Source organism: Ornithodoros turicata, unplaced genomic scaffold, assembly GCF_037126465.1.
Source record: "Ornithodoros turicata isolate Travis unplaced genomic scaffold, ASM3712646v1 Chromosome28, whole genome shotgun sequence".
Lineage (NCBI taxonomy): Eukaryota > Metazoa > Arthropoda > Arachnida > Ixodida > Argasidae > Ornithodoros > Ornithodoros turicata.
This window is the reverse complement of record NW_026999351.1, coordinates 1274504-1300250: the sequence shown is the minus strand read 5'-3', so window position 1 is coordinate 1300250 and position 25747 is coordinate 1274504. Positions and strand designations below refer to the sequence as shown.

The 25747-nt window shown below is 44.5% G+C and overlaps 1 protein-coding gene across 1 annotated transcript; it reads left to right on the top strand.

Moving 5' to 3' along the window:
• The first annotated feature begins 203 nt into the window (after positions 1-203).
• Positions 204-6012, top strand: LOC135373648 (uncharacterized). Its single transcript, XM_064606745.1, has 5 exons — positions 204-328; positions 2059-2116; positions 3622-3789; positions 4992-5138; positions 5959-6012. Exons 1-5 carry the CDS (start codon positions 213-215, stop codon positions 6010-6012), a joined length of 543 nt encoding a protein of 180 aa, XP_064462815.1. The 5' UTR covers positions 204-212.
• Positions 6013-25747: the final 19735 nt, after the last annotated feature.

Genomic DNA, 25747 nt, shown 5'->3' with positions numbered 1-25747 from the left:
ATTCAACTGCCACAGGATGCAATTTTATGCGCAGCGTGCCGAAGAAGCCAACATTACAGAAACCTAACCATTCGCATACCACTCGCTTATTTCAATCGCCAACTGAGTTGAGTGTCCTGCGCGTGCGTTGTCGAAATTGCCACCGATACCAACAATGACAACGTTCTAGTGATAGGCGTTGATTGAATTCTTCTTTTCTTCTAAATATCCATATGAGAGCAGAACCAACGCCAAGGAGGAACTTTGGCTACGTGCTTCTAGGTGTGGCCATTCTCCGGGGAAGCCAACAACCAAGCACCCTCATGGCTAACTTCAATCAACTTGTACAGTGAGTAGACCATATGTGTGCGACGTGAGAGTCCGGGGTGCTGCTTATACGAATATCTTAGCGGCAAGCTTCGAAAGGATGGAAACGTTGCGCTGATTACACTTGCACACACTTGATGGTTCAACCAAACCGCGTTCAAGTCACACGCACCAACACTCACATAAACATACTTTTTCTACCTGGTCGTTGTCCCGAAAGAGCCGCGGGTAAACTCAGTTGCCCGTATTCACCAAGCCACTTAAACCGTTGTTTAATGATGTCTAGTTTAAGTCGATCACGCAGCCTCTCCGGCTCTGAAGCTGAAACGCACGCGCACTATACACATTGTCACGAGCTGATTGAGGCGAGGGAGAAAGTAGCTAACAATTTGCTCCATTTTGCACGCAGCATCTGCAGATAGTTAAATGTATCAACCAGAACCAGCAACGGCAGCACAGCAAACACTATTGTTGATGATGCATAACAGAGGCACTAGGTGTTGTATTTAAAGAACCACGCATAATCAGCGCCGCTTTTGTTGCTGGAGGTAACTGCTCTTTGTGCGCGACCTCCTGTCAGCTTTGGATCGGAAAGCGACTTATGTGTTGCTGCCAATGTTGACATCACTAACGTGGACGATATCGGTTCTAAATTTGCAGAGCGAATTTCAAAATTCCGCTCCATACCGATAGTTAACTTTTTTTGGCGGGGGGTTTATTGCCTCACTTACTTCGCTCACGGGTCTATCACAACGTTCTTTTTCCTTAATTTCTGCAATTTCGACTTGAAAAGTAGGCAACAGTATCTAGCAAAAACTCTTTTGGGTCTTTTCTCGAAATGCTCAGTTACAGCTGCTCCGTGCTAGACCAGCTTTAAACTACCCCCCCCCCCCCTTAGTTTAGATCAGTCCTATGCGAATACAGTTCGACCATTACTAGACCGCCGGGTTTACGCCGTGTGAACGGCGAAAAAAATGACATTGAGGGCAGGTATTCATTGGAGTGCAACAACATTCGCCTTACGAACGCTTCTAGTCTACAGGTAAGTCTAAACTTACCTGTAATTCGCCCAAAAATTTCCGGCGAAGCGTAGATTAGGCCTATGCACTGTGCACACAAACTCTGTGGAGGCCGCCAAGGGCCTCACGGCAGTCGGCTTAGAACAGCAGGGTGGCGATTGGTGGTTTGCGGACGAAGTTCTCAGACGTCACTAAACCAGTGACTCAGTGGGACTGCTGCATACGGGAAAGTAAATTCATTCTTCCCAGACAATAAACCGCATCGTCTGCGTGTCATCAGACGCCAGACAATGATGGATAGCGTGGCAAAACCAATCTGAAATGGCGTGCTCACCCTGCGGTTTCCTAGTATCTGGTACCATCTCCACCACCACACACTAACAGCTGCGACTTCGCCCCAATTTCCAGCTACTAATAATTTTTACTATGTATCCTAACGTATGCATTGCATTGTCGTGGTCATCACGTGCGTCCAGGTTCGTACTGTGCGTGTGTGGACGGTGTGGACAAACATTACTGTTCGGTTACCTCTATTGAATGGAATAGGCTCCCTAGTGCGCCGAAACGAATGTCTCGTAAGTCTTGTGTCGATGTCTACTAGCTAGAGAATCTGCGGTATGGGCTTCTGGCTGCTTCTCATGATAGAATTTTCTGTTTACAGAGTAATTAAGCCAGACGCATTGGTGTACCGAACAACTCTCAATCGTAATATAACGGACCCAAACGTATGCAGGGCTACAGGACCGTCACCCTGGCAGGGACCTGGCATGCCGTCTATGCAGTCATCATTCGTAAGCAAAGTTGTCTACTGTTTGGAAACGGAACAATCCGTCGCATGGGTACTATTATACGATGGAAATAGTGCCACTCGCAATATGACATTGCCGCGGTTTCACCAACGCTGCTTAGCTTCAAACTAAGGTCAAGGGTAGCTAAAAACTGAAATTAACACTTTAATTACTTTTAGCAACATTAGTCAGATATGTGCTGAGTGTTTTAGTGACTACTCTTGATGAAGTGAAGTTGAGGGTTACAATCAAGTTCAGTGACTGCTGATATCAGTTGAAATGTTAATCTGTGTTGGTGAAACCGGGCTACAGTAAAATATACAGTCGCAGACCCAGACAAGAACGCTGGCAGTCTGACCGCCCTTGTACGGGAGAACATTTATAGCAATTGGGTCGTCTACTTGATAAATAAATGCGCGTGGGAAACTTGCACAGGGAACTGGAACGATTCCCCAGTCAACTGACGGGGATGCTGTTATTGCCGCAAACAACTGTTTCTATGAGTGGAGTATACAGCCGTGCACAGCTGGACAGAACAGTTGTGAGCCAGAGATTTCCCTACACCCCCCTCAGGGGGGGGGGTTTACACCCTCCCTGCATTTTTGGAACCCCTCCCCCCTGAAATTCCTCAGGTGACCCCACCCAACTCGGCCACCAACACATTCTAGTAGTAAGTCCGGCGCAGCGAATTACATCCTGTACTATCAAACTTGGTCTGTAGGACCACAGTGATGCAGATGATCCTACCATGCATTTGTCCAAATTCATCTGAAAATCACTGTTCCATTCATATAGTACGCGCATAAGGGGGAAAATGCGTTCGGGCATGCAAACTCAATGTGGATCACAAGGAATCATTTGCGCCCAACTCAATCAAGCGAGGTCTTCACCGTTCGTTGCTAGGTATTCATTGAGTTTCGTGAGCCAAGGTGAAAGTCTTTTTTCTTTGTCGGTCGTGCGATTATGCATCTTAATGTTGAAATGCCGCACATAATGAATCTGTATTCTACTGTACTGTGTTGTAACGTATTAACATGTACAAATAAAACGGGAAAGCTCCGCAGATATGTCACCTTTATGCCACGATTATTTCCGTGTCTAAGAAAAATTTCGTAAGTGGAACCTTCACCAAGCATACCCCCCTTGAAAGCTCGGCACCCCCTCAGCAGTGAATTTCTGGGATAATCACTGGTTGTGACGAGCAGGTTAGTACGCGTCGTGGGCCAACTTCACAGGTAACTGTGCCGACATGCGTCTGGAAGGTCTGCAGGAAAACCGGAGAGAGCACATCCGCCAGAAGATTCATTCCCACGGCCTCAACCAAACAAGCCAACCAGCCATGCTATTTGGTCTTTCGGCAAAGATCGAGGCGCGTTCCAAGGCAAAAGAAGGGCAAATGCCACGAGTTTTGCTGAACGAGGTGTTCATACGCTCTTAGCTAAGCAAGATGTGTGCTCACCCTATGCATATAAGTGTTGATGTTGAAGCTACCATTACTGTTCTTGCAGGTTGAGTCGTTGTCATTCAGGCATGTGACTGGGTTCCAACCGCTGCCTTTGAAAACAGCGGAATTGCTCTCTTTTAGCGCTGCGGCCCTTATAACTGCCTACACGGATCCTTATACACCACTCACAGCTCCATGCCGGAGTGTCACCCAGGCGAATCCAAAAGAATTGGTAAGCCGAGATTGACTGTCATGGTTTGGACAGTGAACGTTATAGGGGTAAGGAAAAAGCACCTCGAGAAAAGGTGGCAAGAACGATACACAGAATACAGAATCCTCACTTCGGTTGTGTCGTTTTTGTTCCGTGTCACTTGGTCTTTTGCCCCTTAATCGTTATCCCAGTCAGTCTGCGCCCTACATCGCCTTCAAAGGGAAAGGAGACACATTCCCCAGTGGCCAAAAGGATAGCGTCACCAGTCAGGCTTTCAGTGACAGGTGTCCTCGTTAAAAATGAGGAATACTAGATGCAGCATTGTTCTATGGGGAAACGAGAAGCACCCAACGTCTGCCGGAAAAAAGCAGTTTGGGAAACAGACAGCGAATGACACACGTGAACTTCGGCGTGTGGGCCAATGCGGGCTCTCGCTACACTCTCGGTGCGAATGTGACTACACCTTATGTAGTTACCGTAACGCACTGCCCTGTTGTGTCGAGGCTGGGTGAAAAAAGTGTTATGCCTGCCCGGATTCTGGCAAAAAAGAGAAAGAAAATGGCAAGGAAATGACTAGGCGAGTTCTCCATTACTATATTGCGGCGAAAACTGGAAGCAGACGAGACAAGCGTCTGGGCTGCTCTCCCGTTAGCGTGCCCTACTTCACGTCCTGAGGTCCTCAGCTGCAGAGGGAGCCGAACATTACCATATTGTTCCCATAAAATTGGTGATTAGTGATTTTTTATGTAAGGGTTGTCTGCATGTAGTGCGGCGACATGTTGCACGTACCACAGTGTTGTATAGCGGGTGATTTCGACCAGCTGGGGTTCATTTGACGTGCGTCGTAAATCTCCGACAGACGGTGCTGAAATCAATGTTTACCTCTTCCACATTGCTACAGTCCTCGGTCGACTTTCCACACGTTACCAATTCAGCTACCGAGGACGGCTATCTTTCTCATGCACACGTTTCGTGATGGAATAGTCTTTGGATGGAAAGTGTGACGTGAAAGGCGTTTTCACTGTCACAATCCTGTTTCGAACATCATGGGCTATGTTCTCAGAGATCCGGCAGAGAAATTTAGTTGGAAGGTTGGGTTGGTTCGTGAGCGATTCCAGTAGTGTATGCGTGTTCTAAAAACGCTAAATGATAATGTATGCCATTTGATCTGTTGCACTAGTTTTGTAGTAATGCTGGCTTTTACCTTGAGTCCGTATTTTCAGGTGTGCCAAAATGGACGATATCATGATATAGTGACCAACCGTAATATGTACCTTGAAACCGACACCATCCGATTCGACGAATGGGGCGGTACGTTTGACACCACTATCATAGTAGCGTACGACTCGGATTGCACTATGTCGACAAAGGTATGTATACCATTGCGAAGGTCCTCTATCTTAGTAGCCTTACCACAGCCAATGCGTATATATATAACTGTATAAGTGTATATAAAAGTGTATATTTTATATTTATATTATAAAAGTGTATATAAGTGTATATAAAAGTGTATATTTTATATTCCCTTATTCTCTCTTACACTGTATCTTTTTACATTTCTGGTGATTCGCTTATACAGGGTGCCCTAGGTAAATGCGAACATCATCTTTAAAAAAAAATATATGCATCACTTTTTCCGAGGTGCCATATAGCATATGCTGAACGGTGCTCCTTAGAAGGGCATTAGTAAACTCCTAAGGCAATGTCTTAATTTACTTGCAATAATTATCTTTTAATTATTATTATTCTTTTCAGAAAAAGAAATCCGTTCGGTAGATCATCCGCACAAAAATCGTGATAGAACAGTTTTTTTTTTTTTTTTCATTGCGCATCTCGGAGACGCGTCTTTCCTTCACTCCCAGTGTGAGAGAGGGAAAGACCACGCATTCGGCTCTTGCGTGCTGGAAGAACATTAACAGAAAACAGAAAATGCAATGCAACCCAACATAAGGGCAGTTCCGGTGTCATAGGGTGCATTTGTTTTGTTTCTGCAAGTTAGAGCTCAACTTGGACGCATGAGACAGCACTGCACTCATTCACCTTTCACACTGGGGGTGATGGAAGACGCGTCTCCGAAGATGCGCGATGAACAAAATGAAGAAGAAATCGTGTTTCTTCACGATTTCTTTTTTTTTTTGCGAACGATCTATCAAATGTTTTTTGTTTTTTTTTAAACTGCTCTGGTATCAGGTGACCGAAGGGACCAGGTGCTCTCATTCGGACAACTTCGAAGCTGCGCTCTGATTTCGAGTTTGCTAATGCCCTCCTAAGGAGTACCCTTCACCATATACTATATTTCAATTGATTTGATCTCGGAAAAAGTGATGTACATATATTTTTAAAAATATGTTAGGTGCGGCACCCCGTATTCAGTGTGTATCACAAGCCTCTGTGGGGCAAATTCCAAACGATAGTTTCTAATTGTGTATTCTACAGAAGCGCCGTGCCAAATGGCATATTTCATAAAACGCAACATCTCAGGGGTGTGCTCCACAGCGGTGTTTGTCAGCTTTTTGCCTGAAAAGGGGTATTCATTTGCAGACACTCTATGAAGGGCGTAGACAATTTTCTGTGCTCTTCGTGTGACTGCCACGCTGCCCTTGCGTGTCGGTATATCTCGGGCAATTATCCGGGATAGGCTTGACTACTTAATGAAATAAATGAGTGGATCGATGAAAGAGGTTAGCCTATGGGTCACGCAGACAGGCCTTCCGACAGGTGGCTACGAAGGACTCTGCTCGCTGTCGCTGCGCGCGCCCTCGAGGCCCCCATCTGCAAAGAGCACAGCGTATAACCCGGGAGTACCTGCGAAATTAAAGCAGTACGCTGAAAATTCGAGAGAAAGGAAAATGTGCGCGTGCTGTTGCATCATGCTGCGCACTTATCATAATGTTGATAATCAGCTAACAACGAACGAGCGTGAAGTTGTGGAGGGGTTCCACTCAGCAGTTGGCAGTAATGTTTTCGCTTTTAATGTATGGTAAAGGTAGCGCCTCAACGTACACGAAGGAAATGTCACTCGACGATTCTCCTGTTTTGTCACGTTACAAGAAGGGTGCGAACTTTTCGCTACAGCATCTTGGTTGTCTTCGATTTCATTATACACTCCGTCCCACGCTGCTCGTAGTGAATGAGTGGAACTTGTGTGCGCACGTACACGTCCTTGGTATTCTTTTCCGTCGCACGTTTCGCACGTAGTGGCAGTGACACACTGAGATTTACAATATATCAATTTAAGTGGAAAAGTTAAACATTATGGTATATGCTCTGTACGTCATGTAATTAGCACGTAATGAGCATGTAATAGCATTAGCATGTAACTAGCTGCGGCATTTTCGAAAACATAGCGATACATGCTATTACGTTCAGAGTGTTTGAAATTGTCGTGTATCTGGTACCTAAAAAAGGTGTGTGACACTAACAGCATACACCAACAACTTTATTTTGCGTCTGTTATAATGCGTCTGTATTCGTAATGTTACGTTCCAAACGTCATGCAAAAGGGATCAAACAGCGAAAGCAACCGAAAACGAAGTGAAACTGCGCACGCCTTCGCGGCTCGTGATGCCGCTACAGGCCATCCACCGGCCCAGTTGCTTTCCAACTGTCGCACACGATATGGATAGGCCAGCAATCCTCGTCGGCGAAATCCCGCTGGGCACGCCGTGCCGTGCATAATACCCCCTGAAGTTTCAAATTAAAAGAAAACACTGGTCCAAGATGTCTACTTGAAAGAAATTTACATTAATACAAATGCGATTTCGTCTGTTTCGGCGTTTGTCTGTTTTCTTAGTGCGGGCCGCTATCATCGCTGCAATCTTGCCAACCCGGAAGCGGCTGTGCGAGTAGCGAGAAGGCGAGGGCGAAACGGAGCGACTGCGCCTGCGCCAACCCTCCTTGTATCTTGGAGTGTGTAATCATCCCGTGGAGTGTGTAAAGTGTCTGCGTTGTTGATCTCTGTCGCCGAGACTCGCTGTATCCATACCTGGGGGATATCACAATTGATGCCTAATCATGATTGCTGCGATGTGCATCCTGCATCAGTACGTTTTGTGTATTAGTCGACGAGGTGCAAGGTTCTGCCTTTCACAGGAAGACACGTGAGTCGAAGCAGAAGAGCATCTCGCAGCCCCACAAAAATCGTTCCGCGCGCAGCGAGCGTCAGCGCATACATGTAAACAATGTAACGTCACCGGGTGTCATTTCCGCGACCACGCGCTCCCATAGATTGGATAGGCCGGTATATAGCACACCAGTCCATCTAGATCACCACAGTTGCTATAGTCTATAAGTCTATAAACCTGGTTTCATCACTGACCTGTGCCTCGACGACATCTCCTGTACGGTCCCACAGTTTGGTGACACAACCTTCGAATGGTCGCACTGTAACCGTCGTACTTTGGTAGCGTTTGCTGAATTGTGTCCACAAGCCTAAATCATGTTCTCACTACCTTCGAAAGAGGGAGAATGGGAGAACAAACTTTGGAACTTCCTGTCTACGACTTCATTGGTGTTCCTATGTGTTCTTCTACGATATACGCCTATGTGGCTTTTTGTGTTCCTATGTTTGACATACTACACCACAAACTTTATGTTAGGTTAAAAATACCAGACACGCTGCTGGAAAGCAAAAGTCTCGTTCAAAACTGCAATAGGATAGTCTCTCAAAATTTGTTCCTGGGAAGCCAACCGAAGCCGTGTTGTCCGAGCTTCGAAAGCAAATATTAAGTTAGGAAAATAGGGGGGAAATGCAGGTGCTCTACATCTGCACATACAGGAACCGCTTAAGGAAGTTACTTATAAATAAGTTACTTATAAATAGTGCAAAGAAAACACATAAAAGTTGCGCTTGAGCAGTATAGCTCTCTGGCTTTGACCGAATAGCGTCTCTATACCCTGCTGCGCCCCTATATATAAGGTATAGATTGAGAAGTTACCCGTCAAAAAGAACTCGTTGCAAGTTCGTTTGCTCGTTTCCGTGTGCGAAATGAAACTAAGTTAATGACGAAGTTGTTCAGCATGAAATGTTACTTCCAAGTTATTTCCAAGTTACTCCGGACACAAAATAGCATTGCGCAGGTGCAGCGCGCGCGAGCAGTTGAGTTAGACGTTGCCTGCGGAGGAGTGCAACACGTTTATGTCCAACACACGTTTATTTCGTTTATGTCCAACAAACAAACAAACAAACAAACAAACAAATGACGTCTTAATCTTCGACAGCGCCAAAATTCGGTAGAATTCAACCACGCTCGAAGCTAAAGGTGAACAAGGTAGCGCACGAAAGCCACGGTGTGAGGGAACTACGACATGGTCCCTTGAAGGGATGCGACCCTCGGGCCTACTTTTCTTTCAGTGGGACACAGCGAACAAGTGTCCGTTCGTGGAACCCAGCCCGCCTTCCGATTTGTTTCGCTTTCATTCTGTCTACCAAAGTCATGATGGCGTTTTTCTTAGAGGTCTATCCGAACGCTTTGAATCTTGCCCCAGGTGGGCGCACAATGGTTCAGCTTCATTTCAATGATAGCGGTTCTTACTTCCTGAATAAAATAATGTCATTGATTGAATATCACGTTTTATGGCAAAAAAACGCAATAAAGGAACCGGAGAGAAAGCAAGAAAATATGTGGACGTGAGTGAAAAACGAGTTAAGGTAACTGAGAACTTAACTTAGTTACCTGAAAAAGGAACGACTTCCTCTGAAAGTTACCACGGCGCAAAAGTACCGAGGGAAGTTACAAGCTACCAAAAAAAAGGAACATAGTTACAGTAACGAATTACTTGTAACGCGTTACTTCGAACTCTGCTATAAGGCGAATATTTTTCTGATTGCTTCAGATAACGGGCATACCTCCCTTCTATTCGGAATATTCGTCCTTCCAGAATTACAGGCACTAAAGTGGGAGGTGGGTGCCTGTGAATGATGGTGTGGTGGCGAGACAAGGGAAAAGAAGGGTTCGTGAAGGGACAAGTTGTGTGTGTGTGTCCCTTGTCCCTCGTCTCGGGGTTTCGTTAACATGAATGGATGTCGGTTGGCGAAAAGTCTGGATATTAAATGTGGACGCGGAATTGTTCCGACTCAGAAAGATTAGATACTGTATTGTACAGCTATTAGTTCGGAGACTTAATTTGTATAAAGTCACTCATTCCCTCAAATTACGAGCATTATAACCTGCTGACAGCATATTTTTTCTCTTGACGGATGTGTCTGTGTTTCAATACCTATGGCTTCACGGGCGGCTACGTCATCTTCGACGTCCACTTTCACTACCTGTGTTCAGCACCACCAGCATTCGTAGATTCCAAGGGCGACTTTGGCGTTGTGAAGTGGGCAAAAGTTAATATGCACAAGAAATACGCCGGGTTAGATTGCAATGAGCCCTGCTGATAAGCTCATGGGCAGAGAATGTGATTATCATTTGGATGCGGAGTATTGTTTACATGGCCGTGAAGCAATCTGATGTGATATGATGCAATATATGATGTTCCATCCATGACTCCTGCCTGCAGCCTTCCTGCCGTGTTAGACAGCGTAGGGGCTGTGTTATGCTGCCTCGCGTGATGGCTGAGCCAAAGTCTTAAGCGAAAGCTGGAAAGCCGAAGACTATATGTATGGCTTCTAATATAAAGCTATCAGAAGCAGGGTGTCGAACCGCAACAAATACGGGTTCGGTTCGGGTTCGGGTTCGCATTGTTTTGATTTCGTTCCGGTTCAGTTCCGGTTCGGCCACGCCAAAAACCGAACCGGTTCGCGAACCGGTTCAACGCTTCCGTTTTATATGTTCCATAAAACTGCATTTATCAGGAAATGCGTGGCTAATAGCTCTCTAGAGGTGAGGTAGCCCTTTAGCGAGAACAATGAGAAATGGATGAACACTTATTCCAAATAGAGTCCACGCTGTTGAAGCGGTGTAGTCCTGCTACTTTCTGTTCCCAAAATCTCTTTTTTCACACGCACAGTGCCAGCAAGATACACTTAAAGGAAGCCTAATAAGATGGACAGCGTAACATATAGACGACAGTACTTGCCGGCACACTGCCTTTGCAGCGTGAATCGATCTGAAACCATACTGAAGCATGTCGAAAATAAGCCGCCAGCCTTACTCTGTCCGAGCTCACAGCAGTGTACTAGTTTATCCACAACACAAAGGCAATGTGTCACAACTGCACTACCAATAAGAAGAACCACATTTACTTTTCAAACCACGACCAATCAAACAGGCACCGTTCTGCGTACGCTCCCTCTCCACTTCTCATGTTTCTGACTTGTTTAATTTGTACTGCTCACGTGTAACGGGAAATCTTGGGCGCTTATTTGATCACATATTCGTCCTGTAGAGCTACATAACTGGCCTACTCCATTCCTGTTTCATTCGTCCGCATGCACTCTTAAAAATGAACTTCACCGCATAGCACGCTCCTAGCCAACCACCATCTCGAATGATATCGTTATCTGCCCTGATTTGTTGAAAACGGGAGGCGTACGCCTTTTTGTGACACTTATGCTGTTCATAATTGTCACAAAAAAGGCATACGCCTCCCGTTTTCAACAAATCAGGGCAGATAACGATAGCATTCGAGATGGTGGTTGGCTAGGAGCGTGCTATGCGGTGCAGTTCATTTCTAAGAGTGATGGCACCTCGTCTCTGAAGAGTAGACGCCGCATCACCGCGTGCGTGGGGCGTTAGCCGCGGCGCTCACAAGGACAACTGCGCTTCAACGTGTTAAAAAGACACTGAAAGTATACTTACTATTCGTCGTCTGACTGCTAGGTGAAAATTTCTGAAATCCATGATATAGGCGCGTGATGATGATACCAATGTGCCTTCGTTCGGGGATAGACAGGAACTCTTATGCTGACTTCTTTTATGTCCGAACCGTTTTGTTGCGAACCGGTTACCGCTATTATTTTTTACGGTTCTGCTCCGGTTCGGGTTCAGCAGTGTCATGAAAATTTCGGTTCGGGTTCGGTTCCGGCAAAAATAACGGTTCGGGTTCGGTTCGACACCCTGATCAGAAGTGTCGCCTTTGCATTTGCGTTATGAGTACGGCCAGGCCGATATCCTCTCGGTGACAGTACGTATATTGCCGTTCTATCCTAAAAATCGTGAATTCGAATTTTGTCATGGAAATGAATGAACCAGGGAATGAATCGACCATGGTAGGTTTCACTTTATATCCTGGTCGGGTTAAAATATCTAAAATTAATTCGAATATAGAATCCCGTATTGGATGTGATTCGCTTCGGTATTCAAAAGAAGTCGAAAAATCGCATATATGTGACATTGCGAACGACTCAAATCATAAACAATGTCACATAAAATAAGAAAGGATGTCAAGCATTCCATGCCCAAAGCGGAGTGGGGGAGTAACGACATTTTATAGTTTCGACCAATCGGTCGACACAAGACACTTCCGCGAACACAGGTTTCTCCTTTCTGCCTTTTCAGACGAAGAGATTTTCTCCCTGCCGATACAGTGAGCTTATTTACTCTATACAGGGTGTTTCACGAAAATCCCCTGGCTGGATAATTCGTGAACAGGTGGCGCTTTTTGGTATGAACGGAGTAGTGAGCGGGTAATTTGCATACGCTCTTTAATTAAGCCTCTTAACTTTAAATTTCACTTCGCACTCTTACGCAACCTCTGTTTTACGTATGGGAACTTTCAGTGAAAAATACTGCAAGAAAAAAGCCGCGTCCACACTTATTGATTTTTTCGATGAATTAATTGGTTAATTAATAAAATTGGTTAATTAATTACTTAGGAATTTTGGTTTACATATTTCCTGCGTGGAGCAGCGCACCATGCGCTCTTTGGATCAGCTATCCGGCTGTCAATTTCATGTTCATCCGCCTGTTAGACTCACGGGGGTGACGAAAGATAAGGAACAGCCGAAAGCCAGCAGGAGATGCTTTGGTGTTCCTTCTCCTTCCCTATACTCTTGAAAATGAACTTCACCACATAGCACAATCCTAGCCAACCATCATCCCGGATGACAACGTTCTCTCCCAGGATTTGATGAATATGGGAGGCGTGTTTATTTTTTTTTTCTTCCCTTTCTTGTTTTTGTACAAATGATGTCGTACATAAGGAAAAATAAACAAATGTTTTGTTTATTGCCTGCCCTTTTGGACAAATCGTTGTCATTCAGGACGATAGTTGGCTACAGGCATGCGATCTGGTGCAGTATTCAACTAGTTCAGTGCTCGCGGGCATTCATAGTCAATGATAAGAGCACGTTATCACACACACACACAAGGACAGACCCGCCAGTGCTGTTTACCAGTCGCTTTAAGAATGAATACCGAAGCCTCTCTTGCGGCCTTTCCTTATCTTCCGTCACCACCGTGTGTCAACCAGGCGGATAAACACGAAATTGGCAGCCTGATAGCTGATTCAAAGAGCGTACTGGTGCGCTGCCCCGCGCAAGAAATATGTAAACCGAAACCAATTAATTAATTGAAAATATTTTTCACTGAAGGTCCCGATGCGTAAAACAAAGGTTCCGTAAGCGTGCGAAGTGAAATTTAAAAGTTATGATGTTTATTTCATTAATGAGTGTATGCAAATCAGCCGCTCACTACTCTGTTCATAGCCGATGTCCCACCGGTCTTTACCAAAACGACATTTCTTCGCTAGCGCCACCTGTTCACGAATTATTCAGCAAAGGGATTTTCGTGAAACACCCTGTAGACATGTAGACTGGGGGCGCGTAGGCTGTCTCTGTGTGGTGAAATGAGGCCGGCCATCTCAACTTAGGCAAGGTGGTGCGGACACCATCAGTGATTTTTATTGAGAAATAAACTATATGTTGTAGCTTGACTCAGTTTGAGCATCGAAGAGGAAGTATTTTTTCTCGAGTTGCCGTAGGCCCCGAGAAAAGAAAAATCCGGAAGAATATGGCAGGTCTGTCGGTATAGCGACTTTGGCATTCAATATATTTTCAAAGGACGAATTACCGGCTTTGACTTTTTTCCGCGCACTGTCAACAAATGTTTGCTTCTAGGACCTGGGTTCAGCTACGGCGTGAATTCCGTTACTTTATTTATTTATTGATATGCCATCAGGGCCAAGAAGGCATCATACATAAGCAAGCAATTACATAAGCAATTACATGTGTGGCAAGTTCATCGTTCTATTTGGAACACATATAAGTAATGCACAAATAACACGCAGTATTATACAAAAAAGTAATACAGTAATGTGTAAAAAATGTAATACAAAACAACAAACATATGGCGCACATAAAGTCGAAAGAGTTCAATCAGTGCGCCTTTAAAAGTGGAGATGTCCCGGACGGTGAAGATGTTACGGGGAAGAGAGTTCCACCCCCATGCTGTATGAATGGAGAAAGAATCGGAAAATGGCTTTGTGTTAGTAAAATGAACCCGTATTTTTAGGGAGTGGGCGACACGGTAGGAGGTGTATTCTGGTGATGAAAGGTTGGTCGGCACAATTGGTCCGTTGGTGATACAGCTTGTGACAACGAGAAGTGAGTGGCGGTGATCCCGAGTATCCTTTCATTGATATGACACTTGCTGTTCGACAGTAGTAAAACGTGACGCGCGGTTCCCGGCAGATTCAAATACCTTGATAAGGCTGTCACTGCAGGGTTCCCAGACGGAGACTGCATACTCCAGTTTGGAGGGAATAAGTGTCCTGTATAGATGTAACGTAACACGGCTCGATAGAAGCAGCGTGGGCTAAAGGCGAGATGGAGGAGGAATGAAAGGATGAAAGGGAATAAAGCCATGGATAAAGCTTAGCGGCATTACATATCTCAGTGATGTGGGTTTTCTATGACAGGTTGGATCCCAGGCGGAAATTTTTTTGAACTGGTACCACTTGAACTGTGTTATCGAACAGGGACCAGTTCAGCCGGTCCCAGATCAACTGGTACCAGTTGGGACAACTGGTCCCTGTTCGATAACACAGTTCACCCAGTCCCAGTTGCAACCGGTCCCAGTTGAGACTGGGACCGGTTAGAAACCAGTTGTGCCAACTGGTACCAGTTGAGACTGGGACCGGCCAGAAACCAGTTGGGCCAACTGGTACCAGTTGATCGAACTGGTCCCTGTTCGATAACACAGTTCGCCCAGTCCCAGTTGCAACTGGACCAGTTCAACTGGGACTGGGTGAGCTGTGTTACTTTACTTTACTTGTTAGTTTACTTTCCAGTTGCCACCAGTTTGGTACCAGTTGGTTCCAGTTGACCACCAGTTGGTGCGAACTGGGAACGAACTGGTACCAGTTGGCTTCCCAGCTCAAATTTTCGCCTGGGATGGTACATGAATACCAATGTACTTGAAAGATGTAAGACTCGAGCATCATTGTTAATAGTCTACTTCGGATGGGGAGACGCGTTACATGAACGAGAGAATCATCAATGCTCCACTGACCACATTGAGCACCATGTTTGTAATGAGTTCTGGTCGGGCTAAAGGAAAGGAATGTCAGAAGGACTGGATATAGCTTGATCAATTATAGACTCATCAGAGTAGAGTCGAATAGACAGGCAATGCCGTCAGGTAAGTCGTTAATATACAGGGTGTTTCACCTAAGGTGATAAAAAATTCTGACTGGCTACGTACTCGCCGGAGGATTGTCGGACTTTCGGCAATTACGTAGCCTTTGAAAATTTCCTAGCGAACCCCACTTTTTGACGGAAATATAAAGTCTTCTACTAATAACGACACACCCAACCGAAATATGCACAGTATCGCAACAGAAATAGCCTAAAAAAATCAGTAAAAGTTCGGCTTTAGCCCCGCCAGCTTGATTGTCACAAAGAAAAGTGCACAGTATTTGCCGGGAGAGGGGGAAGTGTTCCTGCCTCTTGTTTTACCTTTCTTTGCGCCGCGTTGACCTTGAAGCTGGTGACAACCAACTTATCACAAAGAAGCCAAGACAAATGATGGCGGGGTCACTTTATCATCTACATGCAGATTTTGGGCTAAGGCATAATTTTTATTCATTTTTTCGACTATTTCTGTTGTGGAACTGCGCATAGTTTTTGTTGGATCTGTGGTCATCCGTGGAGGACATCATATTTCTGTAAAAAAAAGTGAGGTTCGCTTGAGAATTTTCAAAAAATTACCACAATTAAAAATTGTCCAATGATGGCAAAAGTTTCCAGAAGGTAAATGCCGAAAGTCCGAAAAATCTTTCGGCATGTACGCTGCCCTGTATATAAGTAAAGGCAAAGCCTGAATGACTACTGAACCTTATGGCAAGCCAGAAAATACGAAAGAGCGCGCGGAAACGAACTGGGAGAAAGATTGAATCCAGGACAAAGTATTAGGGTCAAGGTTAAGGAAAGATAACTTGTGTATAAGGTGACTGTGCGAAACCTTATCGAAAGCCTTGCGGAAATCCAGAAATATGCAGTCAACGTTAATGCCCCTGTCAAGTAACTGGTGAATGTCATGAACAAAAGATACCAGCTGTGTCTCGTATGAATATTGTATATGAAAACCATGCTGGAAAAATGAACAGAACGGGTTCGTCTATAAATGGTGGATAAGATGTGAGTAAATGATATGCTCGAGCATTTTGCACGGAGTACTGGTAAGTGATATCGGCCTGTAGTTTATCATAAGATTTTTACTCCCTAATTTGTGAAACTGGATGATCTTTTAAATTTTCCATGTGTCAGGTAACTCGCCCGCCTCCAAGGTTTGCTCAAATATTTTGGTTAGTATCAGTGGTGAATACATTTTAGTGCTTTTCAAGAAGTTGTCTACGCAGGCACGGGATGATACTTTTAGTGTGTCTATCACCTTGGCTACGCCAAGCTGTTCTGGAACGATGGAGTCCATGGCTGTAAAATTTACCGCTGCTGGTGTAATGAGGACACTGTTATCTACAGATGAGAATACACTTGCAAAGAAGTCATTAATGACGTCGGCAGCTGAAAAGTGATGCAGAGCCTTGCTGTTATCATCAGTGAGAATTATTGGTTGACGATCCTTTTTGTTCACAGCGTTACAAAATTGTCTTGTGTTGTTGTTACTAAATGAGGCAAGGCTACAGAGTATAATGCCGGTTTGGCTGCCTTAATGGGATTCCTGTGTATGCTAGCAGTTCCTACGAAGTCTGCCAGTGTTATGTGCCCTGTGAAGAGCAAGCTTTCTGGAATACTATAGACGTTTATGTGGATTTGAAGATCAACAACACCATCTTAAAGAAAGCGGTCCGGAACGGCTGTTGGCCATCGCTTGGCCGATGGTTACAGACACCGGTGACTACGTAGTTGCAAAGCATCGCAGCCATGTGGCGACACCATATCTTTTGGCCACCAGTTTTGTACATCCCGGGACGTTAGGTCTGACATCATCATGGCATGTCGGAACAGGTTAGGAGTAGTAGTGTATCAGCTCAAGAAGCCGGCAAGTCACACAGTCGCCTGGACGCCATTAATTTGCAATTAGAGAAATTTGGAACCCCCCACAATAATTAGGATCATTGAGGTAGTCATTACACTAATTGGGGAGCATCTAGGACGTGTCCAGACCACTGTGTGAGTTGCCGGCTACTTGAGCTGATAAAAAATAAAAAAATAGGTAGAAAATAAAATGAAAAGATAGAAATAGAGTGGAGAGAAGGAGTTTAGTTGAAGATCAACGACGTCATCTTGAAGAAAGCGGCCCGGAACGGCCGCTGACCGTCGCTGGGCGACGGAGCACAGAGGCAGGTTGCAAAGCATCGCAGCACCAGTTCCGCACATCCTGTGACGTCAGCTGTGACGTCATCATGGCATGTCTGGGCAAGTTAGGACAGCTCTGGACATGCAAGGAGAAAAACACTCGTAATACAGAGGCTGGGAAAGCAAGAGTATGCAAACCATCATTAGCTAACAAGAAAAAACAATTAGTTACACAACAAATGAGCCCACCAGAACAGGAGCGCAGAACGATGTGACTGCTCCATCCGAGAGGCAGGCAGAGAACTGACTCGTAATGGTTTTTCTTCTGTATAAAGCCCCGCAGCTGCATCCCGTAGCGGTTACTTTCTCAACTAATCTCACAACAAAATTATTACGAATCACGCCAGCGCTACTCCCGTTCCCAAGGCAGAAGATGATAGAAAATGCCGGGGATGCCCGGACAACAGCAACCAGCACTGGCACGAAAATCGCAAACAAAGCGGGAACAAAGTTGACGAAAGCATTAGTTACACAACAAATCACCTCACCACAGCAGGAGCGCAGACCGATGCGACTGCTCTCCGTGACAACCAGCCAGAAACTGAGCGTGCGCGAGGAGCGCACGTCTGCTTTCTGCGACAGCCGGAGAGAAACTGACTGGGGCGCCGCTCCGCGGCCGCTACGCACACGCGCTCCTAGCGCCCTCTTGGGCGACCACCTCCGAGGAGGAGGAGGAGGAGTGTCGTTGGGAGGAACCCGAGAGGTCTGCCTGCCTGATTAGGCGGCATGTTTCTCGGGAAGGGAAAGATGGTGGACAGGAGGAAAGGGTGAAGAGCATTCCTGCACCCCCTGCTGGCCGTTCTCATTCGTCGTGAGGCTAAGAGAGAAGAGCATTCCTGCGCCCCCTGCTGGCCGTTCTCATTGGTCGTGACGTCATCCTATTGTCTCAAGGCTACCCTGTTTTTTTCCACTAATGCTCCTTTGGTCAATCTACAATGAAGCCACAGTATGACGTCATCATGCACCTGTGTGGCTCAAGGACGCGTACGCTCTAGACAGGGGACCTATTATTTATTGAATCACTATCCCATGATTATTTCCTTTATTCTTCTATAACGATTGAATAGGAAACTATTGCAGAAGAGCACCATGCATGAAAGCTGATCGTAGGAATTCCAAAGTCTTACTAAATGAGACTTGCAAAAGAACAAAATATCCTAACACGTAATTCCATCAACGACAAATAAGAGGACTAGGCACTCAACAAATCAACACAGAGTACGGGTAACCAGGAGCGCAGAACTCAGGGCAGCACTATCGTCAAGACAACAATGTTCCTTGTCAAAAGAGAAAAAAATACTAAGCATCAACAAAGGAAAGCATGCATATCGGGGCATGTCAGGACACGTCAGGACAAATCGTACGACTGCTGGGCAACAGAGGAAAACAAACACTTGAACAGAGTGAAAAAGACACTCACCATCACTTTTCCCGTTCACAGCATTCCCTCATTGTAAATCCGCTCGTCACAAAATCCACCTGCATCGTCGAACACCATTCACCAGTGACGAACCACACATCCGCACCCCATCAGAGGCAGACAGAACCCCACCGAAGCTACGCTCTTCCACTGACGGCCAACGCCAGGAGCAGAATTTGCGTGTCGAGACACGTCAGTGTCCAAGAGAGAAGTGAATCCTTGCGCCCCCTGCAGGCCGTTCTCATTGGTCGTGACGTCATCCTTTTGTCTCAGGGCTACACAGTTTTTTCCACTAATGCTCCTCTAGACAAGGTCAACCTGAAACAATAGTCTCTCGGTATGACGTCATCATGCAGGTGCGTGGCTCAAGGACGCGTACGCTCTAGACAGGGCACCTGTTATTTATTGAATCACTATCCCTAGATTATTTCCTTTATTCTACTATAATGATTGCATAGGGAACTATTGCAGAAAAACACCATAGACAAGAGGAGACTGTAGCATTTCATTCCCAAAGTCTTACTGTACAGGAAAAAAAATGGTTCAGCAAGACATAAAGTCACACACCTGTCCCCCTCGCAGTTACTCTCTCAACTAAATGAATCGCAAAATTATTAAGAATAGCTCTACTCCCATTCAAGGCAGCACTATCGTCACGAATATTCCTTGTACAAAAAGAAAAAAAACTACATGTGGAAGGAAAGCATGTCAGAACAAGCCCAGGCATGTCAGCACAACTTTGTCAGACAAGGGGGGGAAAAGCGAAAAGAAACAAAGAAGGAAACCAGCATCAAACTATTTCTAAGCACACGCACCCCTCTTATTCAAAAACAGTGCTCATCATAAATCTGCCCAGGACAATACACACTATTTTTCTATTGCCACACTTTTTTCCAGTAACGGTCCATGCATTGCTACAGACTGCGTGACGTCATCACATCCTGTCTGAAGAAGAAGACACCGGCAAAGACTCCTATTATTTATTGAATCGCAAGATTATTTCCTTTGTCCTACTCTTAATGACATTGATTCTCTCATTAAAATTCAACAAAAAAGCACCCCGCATATTAACGATTTTCACCCCAAAGGCTCATCATGGTCATTAGAATTACAGTAAACTGCCACTGCTCTTTTAAAATAATAAGTGAGACCACTCAACATCACCTCCAGGCTTATGTAATACATGACCCTTTCTATGCTCATACATTAGTTGTCTGAGGCTACACCTGCGAGCAAAAAAGGTGCGAAAGCCGGGGGCAAAGTTCCATTCGCGCATTGTGAGCAAAAAGGCGCGAAAGCACAAGACAGAACGCCTTTACGGGAACACGATAGCATTCCTATACTATATTAATGATTATTGCATTGCAGTTTAGAAAAACTACAACTAAACTATAATTTTAGGAGCCCATTAAAATTCTACTTTCTATGGAAACTATAATTGCCCTATTACTTGGATCGCTATTAATGAAGCGCTCCAATTTTTTCTCTCTTCCATTTCAGCCTTGTCATGCAGGGGAGCAGACTCATATCCAAAATAAATAATTTACACTGAGGGTGCCGTGCTTCAGGAATTCCTATCCTGCGCTCAGACGCAAGCATTTCATCACCGATACCTTTAACAGCTGACTTCCTCAACATATCGAACACCCAACAAAATCAAACAAACAATCAGAGAAACCCTCTTCACAGCTGTACCATGCGACTGTCTTCTTCGTAAAATCGGTGATCTGAGGAAGAGAGCAGCGAAAAATTGCGCGCACTTGTGCTTGACTTAAAAAACCTGAAGCATATGCCAATAAACCAAGAAAAAGACACTCATGTCTGGTATCTGATAGTGCCACATACACAGACGCATTGCCCTTGCGTAAAGAAAGCACAGGTCAGGGATACACAAATATCCTTAGGTGAGCACGGAAAAGGCTTAAGACCTCAGGTCACCACACATCACCACGTAGCTAGCACAACATGACACCAACAACATACTAGCAGCGGGAAGAACTGCAACACTGCTAAACAAGTCCAGACATGCCACGATGACGTCACAAATCAGGGGAAAAAGCACACGCATGCACGCACAGAGGACAACGCATTAAACACACGGAGCGCTCTGGAATAATCGTAGCGTTACCGCACATCGCTACGAAGCTCAACGTCTAACACAAGACGGCAGCAACAAAATATTAGCGAAGGGTACAAATTGCAACACTAGTGTCTAGACATGCAACATCGTCTAGCGCAACAACAGGTCTAGACATGCGACATCGAATGCGAAAACACTGGTGATCGGGGAAAAGGCCTAAGCCTGCGGCGGATCATCATAGAGCATACACAACTTCATTTTTCTATTTTGCGTAAACTAAACGCGGTCTGCTTGGAAAACGACGTACAAATTTTCTTAGGGAGCAGAGAAATATATAAATTTGTACTCCGTGCTCAGATACCAGCATTTCTGCTCAAAAACCTGCAAAATTAAGCTCTGCTTACTTCGTCAAGATATCGAACACCCAACAAAATCAAACAAACAACCCCACTTCCACTGGTAGAACACTATTCAGCTTTTACGCAGGAGGCTTTCTTCTACATAAAAAGTAGAGAAAATAAGAAAACAGCAGCGAAATATTACACGCACTTTTGCTCGGATAGCTATAAGAGAAAAAAATAAAAGAACGACGCACACGCTAATAAACTGTGACAAAGACACCCTTTTCTGCTATCAGATAATGATTGCATAATGCTAAATACTCATTTGCATTGGCCCTGCGTGAAGAAAGCACAGGACAGGGATACACAATCTATGTTAAGCGAGCGCAGAAAGTCACTTCTACTCGAACAGCTTAATACCATAAAGTCTGAATTTTTGCAAAGAAAATAAAGCCTGAACAGCGCTACGAAGGTGACAGACACATACTAACAAACAAACAAACACTTCTTCGAGTCTGTATTATCTTTTAAAAAATAACGAAAGCACACATAAAAAAATCAAATCGGCTAGGTAGCCTACCAGACGTTGCGCCTTAAAGTTGACTGCACGCAATGCGCGGAAGCATGCTGTGAAGCCAACTTGCGGTTTTGCTGGATGCACATGAAGTCCGATTCCAATTGGAAATCGCGCTAAGGACGTGCCAAACGTGGAATTTTCGCAAGATTAATCCCAATACCTGGAATGCTGTTCATTTTAGCGGGAATGCTGGCGCTTGTGCTCCATTATTCGAAATTTTCGAATATTCGAATTTCTCGATTATCAAATTTTCGAATACGAATAGGGTTCGAATATCAACAATATTCGAACAATATTTGAAATTTCGAATATTCGCACACTTCTAGTGACTACTGACACTCAACGATATATAACAAAAAACAAAGAAATTCTATTCTCATGAACTCTCCTCTGCCGAGCGGCTTTCTCCTGCTCTACCTGGATGCTGACTATTTTCCCCCTCACCTACATTCTGAGTAAAAGCAGTGACAGAAGAAAAGAACCGCGAAAAATTACACGCATTTGTGTCACAGGACAGGGATACACAAATTTCCTTAAGTGAGCAGGGAAAAGGCTTAAGTCGTACCGCTCAGGAATAATCGGAGAATCACCGCTTATCGCTACGCGGCTAGCGCTTGAACAGCGCTACGAACGTGACAGATACATACTAACAAACAAACAAACATACAAACAAACAAACAAACAAACACTTCTATTCATTTCTATTGATAAAGGCGTAAACCACACTACAAGAACAAAGCACGCTGCTTCAGGAAAGCGTATCATATGCATCGCAACAGGACCAGCTCTCATAAAATAGCCTGCCCAAAACGAAGACTTCACCAGGTTCGCGAGGTAATTCCATTAAAAACGCTCTCGGTCTATCCTACAGATAGCAATGCAAGCGCTGCTACTCTACTCTTTTTTAAGCCACTATTCCACGCAATAGTACAAAAATGTATCACTCGTGTCACATGAAAAGGCACACACAAAGAACTTACTTGTCAAGTGGGATCCCTGGTTCAGGAAAGCGCGCGCGCCCGCGCGCACACATACACAGAAAGGAATGCGCGTTCGCTATACCTCCACAAAGAAAACGGTGCCGTGCTTCTACGCAGCGCTCATCATACAGGAGTGAATTGTCTTCTTCGTTTTCCTTTTATTTTCTTGCACCCATATATTTTGCAAGAATACTATAGAGCAGAACGGACAAATGTGAACATCATTCGTTACACACTGTAGCTCTCATCATTTTTAAACCAAACCACTTAACATGTGTTCATAGGTCTTCACTAAATAGGTGAGCCGATAATGACTCAAAATGAAATGAAATCAAATAAAATAATCATTCCAGCATCGCTGGCTGCAAGCTTGGGTACCCTGCTTGCGTCTGCTGGCGCTGGAATAAAAGATTTATCGCGAGGGTACTACAATGGTGAGCTCTGCTGCTGTTTAAGTGATAAAACAGTGCTCCCGAACCGCGCCCCACGCGAGCCGCGCGCGGACCCGTTCTCGGGACGCGACGCGCGCGATTCCCCGTGCGAGCGCAACGCGGGGCTCGCGGTTTGGACGCGCGCGATCCCTTTCCCCGAGCAGGCGCACTGTTTTATCACTTAAACAGCAGCAGAGCTCACCATTGTAGTACCTTCTCGATAAATCTTTTATTCCAGCGCCAGCAGACGCATGCAGAGACATGTTAAGTGGTTTGGTTTAAAAATGATGAGAGCTACAGTGTGTAGCGAATGATGTTCACATTTGTCCGTTCTGCTCTATAGTATTCTTGCAAAATATATGGGTGCAAGAAAATAAAAGGAAAACGAAGAAGACAATTCACATCTGTATGATGAGCGCTGCGTAGAAGCACGGCACCGTTTTCTTTGTGGAGGTATAGCGAACGCGCATTCCTTTCTTTCTTTTTTGGTTCGCGTCGGCCGAGTGGCGATATCCTATTACATCCGGAACGAGGACCTATCGCTTTGCGATCGCATACAAGAGTGAGCCATCTTTTGACGATGGTAGGCTAATTATTGACCTGAGGAATAATATGGATTTATGTGGTTGTGAGAATAGACTTTATGTTTGTGAGTGTGAAAATGTGAGTGTGTGTCTGTGTATGTGTGCGCGCGGGCGCGCGCGCTTTCCTGAACCAGGGATCCCACTTGACAAGTAAGTTCTTTGTGTGTGCCTTTTCATGTGACACGAGTGATACATTTTTGTACTATTGCGTGGAATAGTGGCTTAAAAAATAAGAGTAGCAGCGCTTGCATTGCTATCTGTAGGATAGACCGAGAGCGTTTTTAATGGAATTACCTCGCGAACCTGGTGAAGTCTTCGTTTTGGGCAGGCTATTTTATGAGAGCTGGTCCTGTTGCGATGCATATGATACGCTTTCCTGAAGCAGCGTGCTTTGTTCTTGTAGTGTGGTTTATGCCTTTATCAGTAGAAATGAATAGAAGTGTTTGTTTGTTTGTTTGTTTGTTTGTTTGTTTGTTTGTTTGTTTGTTTGTTTGTTTGTTTGTTTGTTTGTTTGTTTGTTTGTTTGTTTGTTTGTTTGTTTGTTTGTTTGTTTGTTTGTTTGTTTGTTTGTTTGTTTGTTTGTTTGTTTGTTTGTTTGTTTGTTTGTTTGTTTGTTTGTTTGTTTGTTTGTTTGTTTGTTTGTTTGTTTGTTTGTTTGTTTGTTTGTTTGTTTGTTTGTTTGTTTGTTTGTTTGTTTGTTTGTTTGTTTGTTTGTTTGTTTGTTTGTTTGTTTGTTTGTTTGTTTGTTTGTTTGTTTGTTTGTTTGTTTGTTTGTTTGTTTGTTTGTTTGTTTGTTTGTTTGTTTGTTTGTTTGTTTGTTTGTTTGTTTGTTTGTTTGTTTGTTTGTTTGTTAGTATGTATCTGTCACGTTCGTGCGCTCTTCGAGCGCTAGCCGCGTAGCGATAAGCGGTGATTTTCCGATTATTCCTGAGCGGTACGACTTAAGCCTTTTCCCTGCTCACTTAAGGAAATTTGTGTATCCCTGTCCTGTGACACAAATGCGTGTAATTTTTCGCGGTTCTTTTCTTCTGTCACTGCTTTTACTCAGAATGTAGGTGAGGGGGGAAATAGTCAGCATCCAGGTAGAGCAGGAGAAAGCCGCTCGGCTGAGGAGAGTTCATGAGAATGGAATTTGTTTGTTTTTTGTTATATATCGTTGAGTGTCAGTATTCACTAGAGGTGTGCGAATATTCGAAATTTCAAATATTGTTCGAATATTGTTGATATTCGAACTCTATTCGTATTCGAAAATTTGATAATCGAGAAATTCGAATATTCGAAAATTTCGAATGATGGAGCACAAGCGCCAGCATTCCCGCTAAAATGAACAGCATTCCAGGTATTGGGATTAATCTTGCGAAAATTCAACGTTTGGCACGTCCTTAGCGCGATTTCCAATTGGAATCGGACTTCATGTGCATCCAGCAAAACCGCAAGTTGGCTTCACAGCATGCTTCCGCGCATTGCGTGCAGTCAACTTTAAGGCGCAACGTCTGGTAGGCTACCTAGCCGATTTGATTTTTTTATGTGTGCTTTCGTTATTTTTTAAAAGATAATACAGACTCGAAGAAGTGTTTGTTTGTTTGTTAGTATGTGTCTGTCACCTTCATAGCGCTGTTCAGGCTTTATTTTCTTTGCAAAAATTCAGACTTTATGGTATTAAGCTGTTCGAGTAGAAGTGACTTTCTGAGCTCGCTTAAGATAAATTGTGTATCCCTGTCCTGTGCTTTCTGCACGCAGGGCCAATGCAAATGAGTATTTAGCATTATGCAATAATTATCTGATAGCAGAAAAGGGTGTCTTTGTCACAGTTTATTAGCGTGTGCGTCGTTCTTTTATGTTTTTCTCTTATAGCTATGCG

Coding starts and splice junctions, on each gene's coding strand:
- LOC135373648 (XM_064606745.1), top strand. CDS start 213: ATGAGAGCAGAACCAACGCCAAGGAGGAACTTTGGCTACGTGCTTCTA. Junction 2,117..3,621: donor CGTCTATGCAGTCATCATTC/GTAAGCAAAGTT, acceptor CTGTTCTTGCAG/GTTGAGTCGTTGTCATTCAG. Junction 5,139..5,958: donor ATTGCACTATGTCGACAAAG/GTATGTATACCA, acceptor CTCTGGTATCAG/GTGACCGAAGGGACCAGGTG.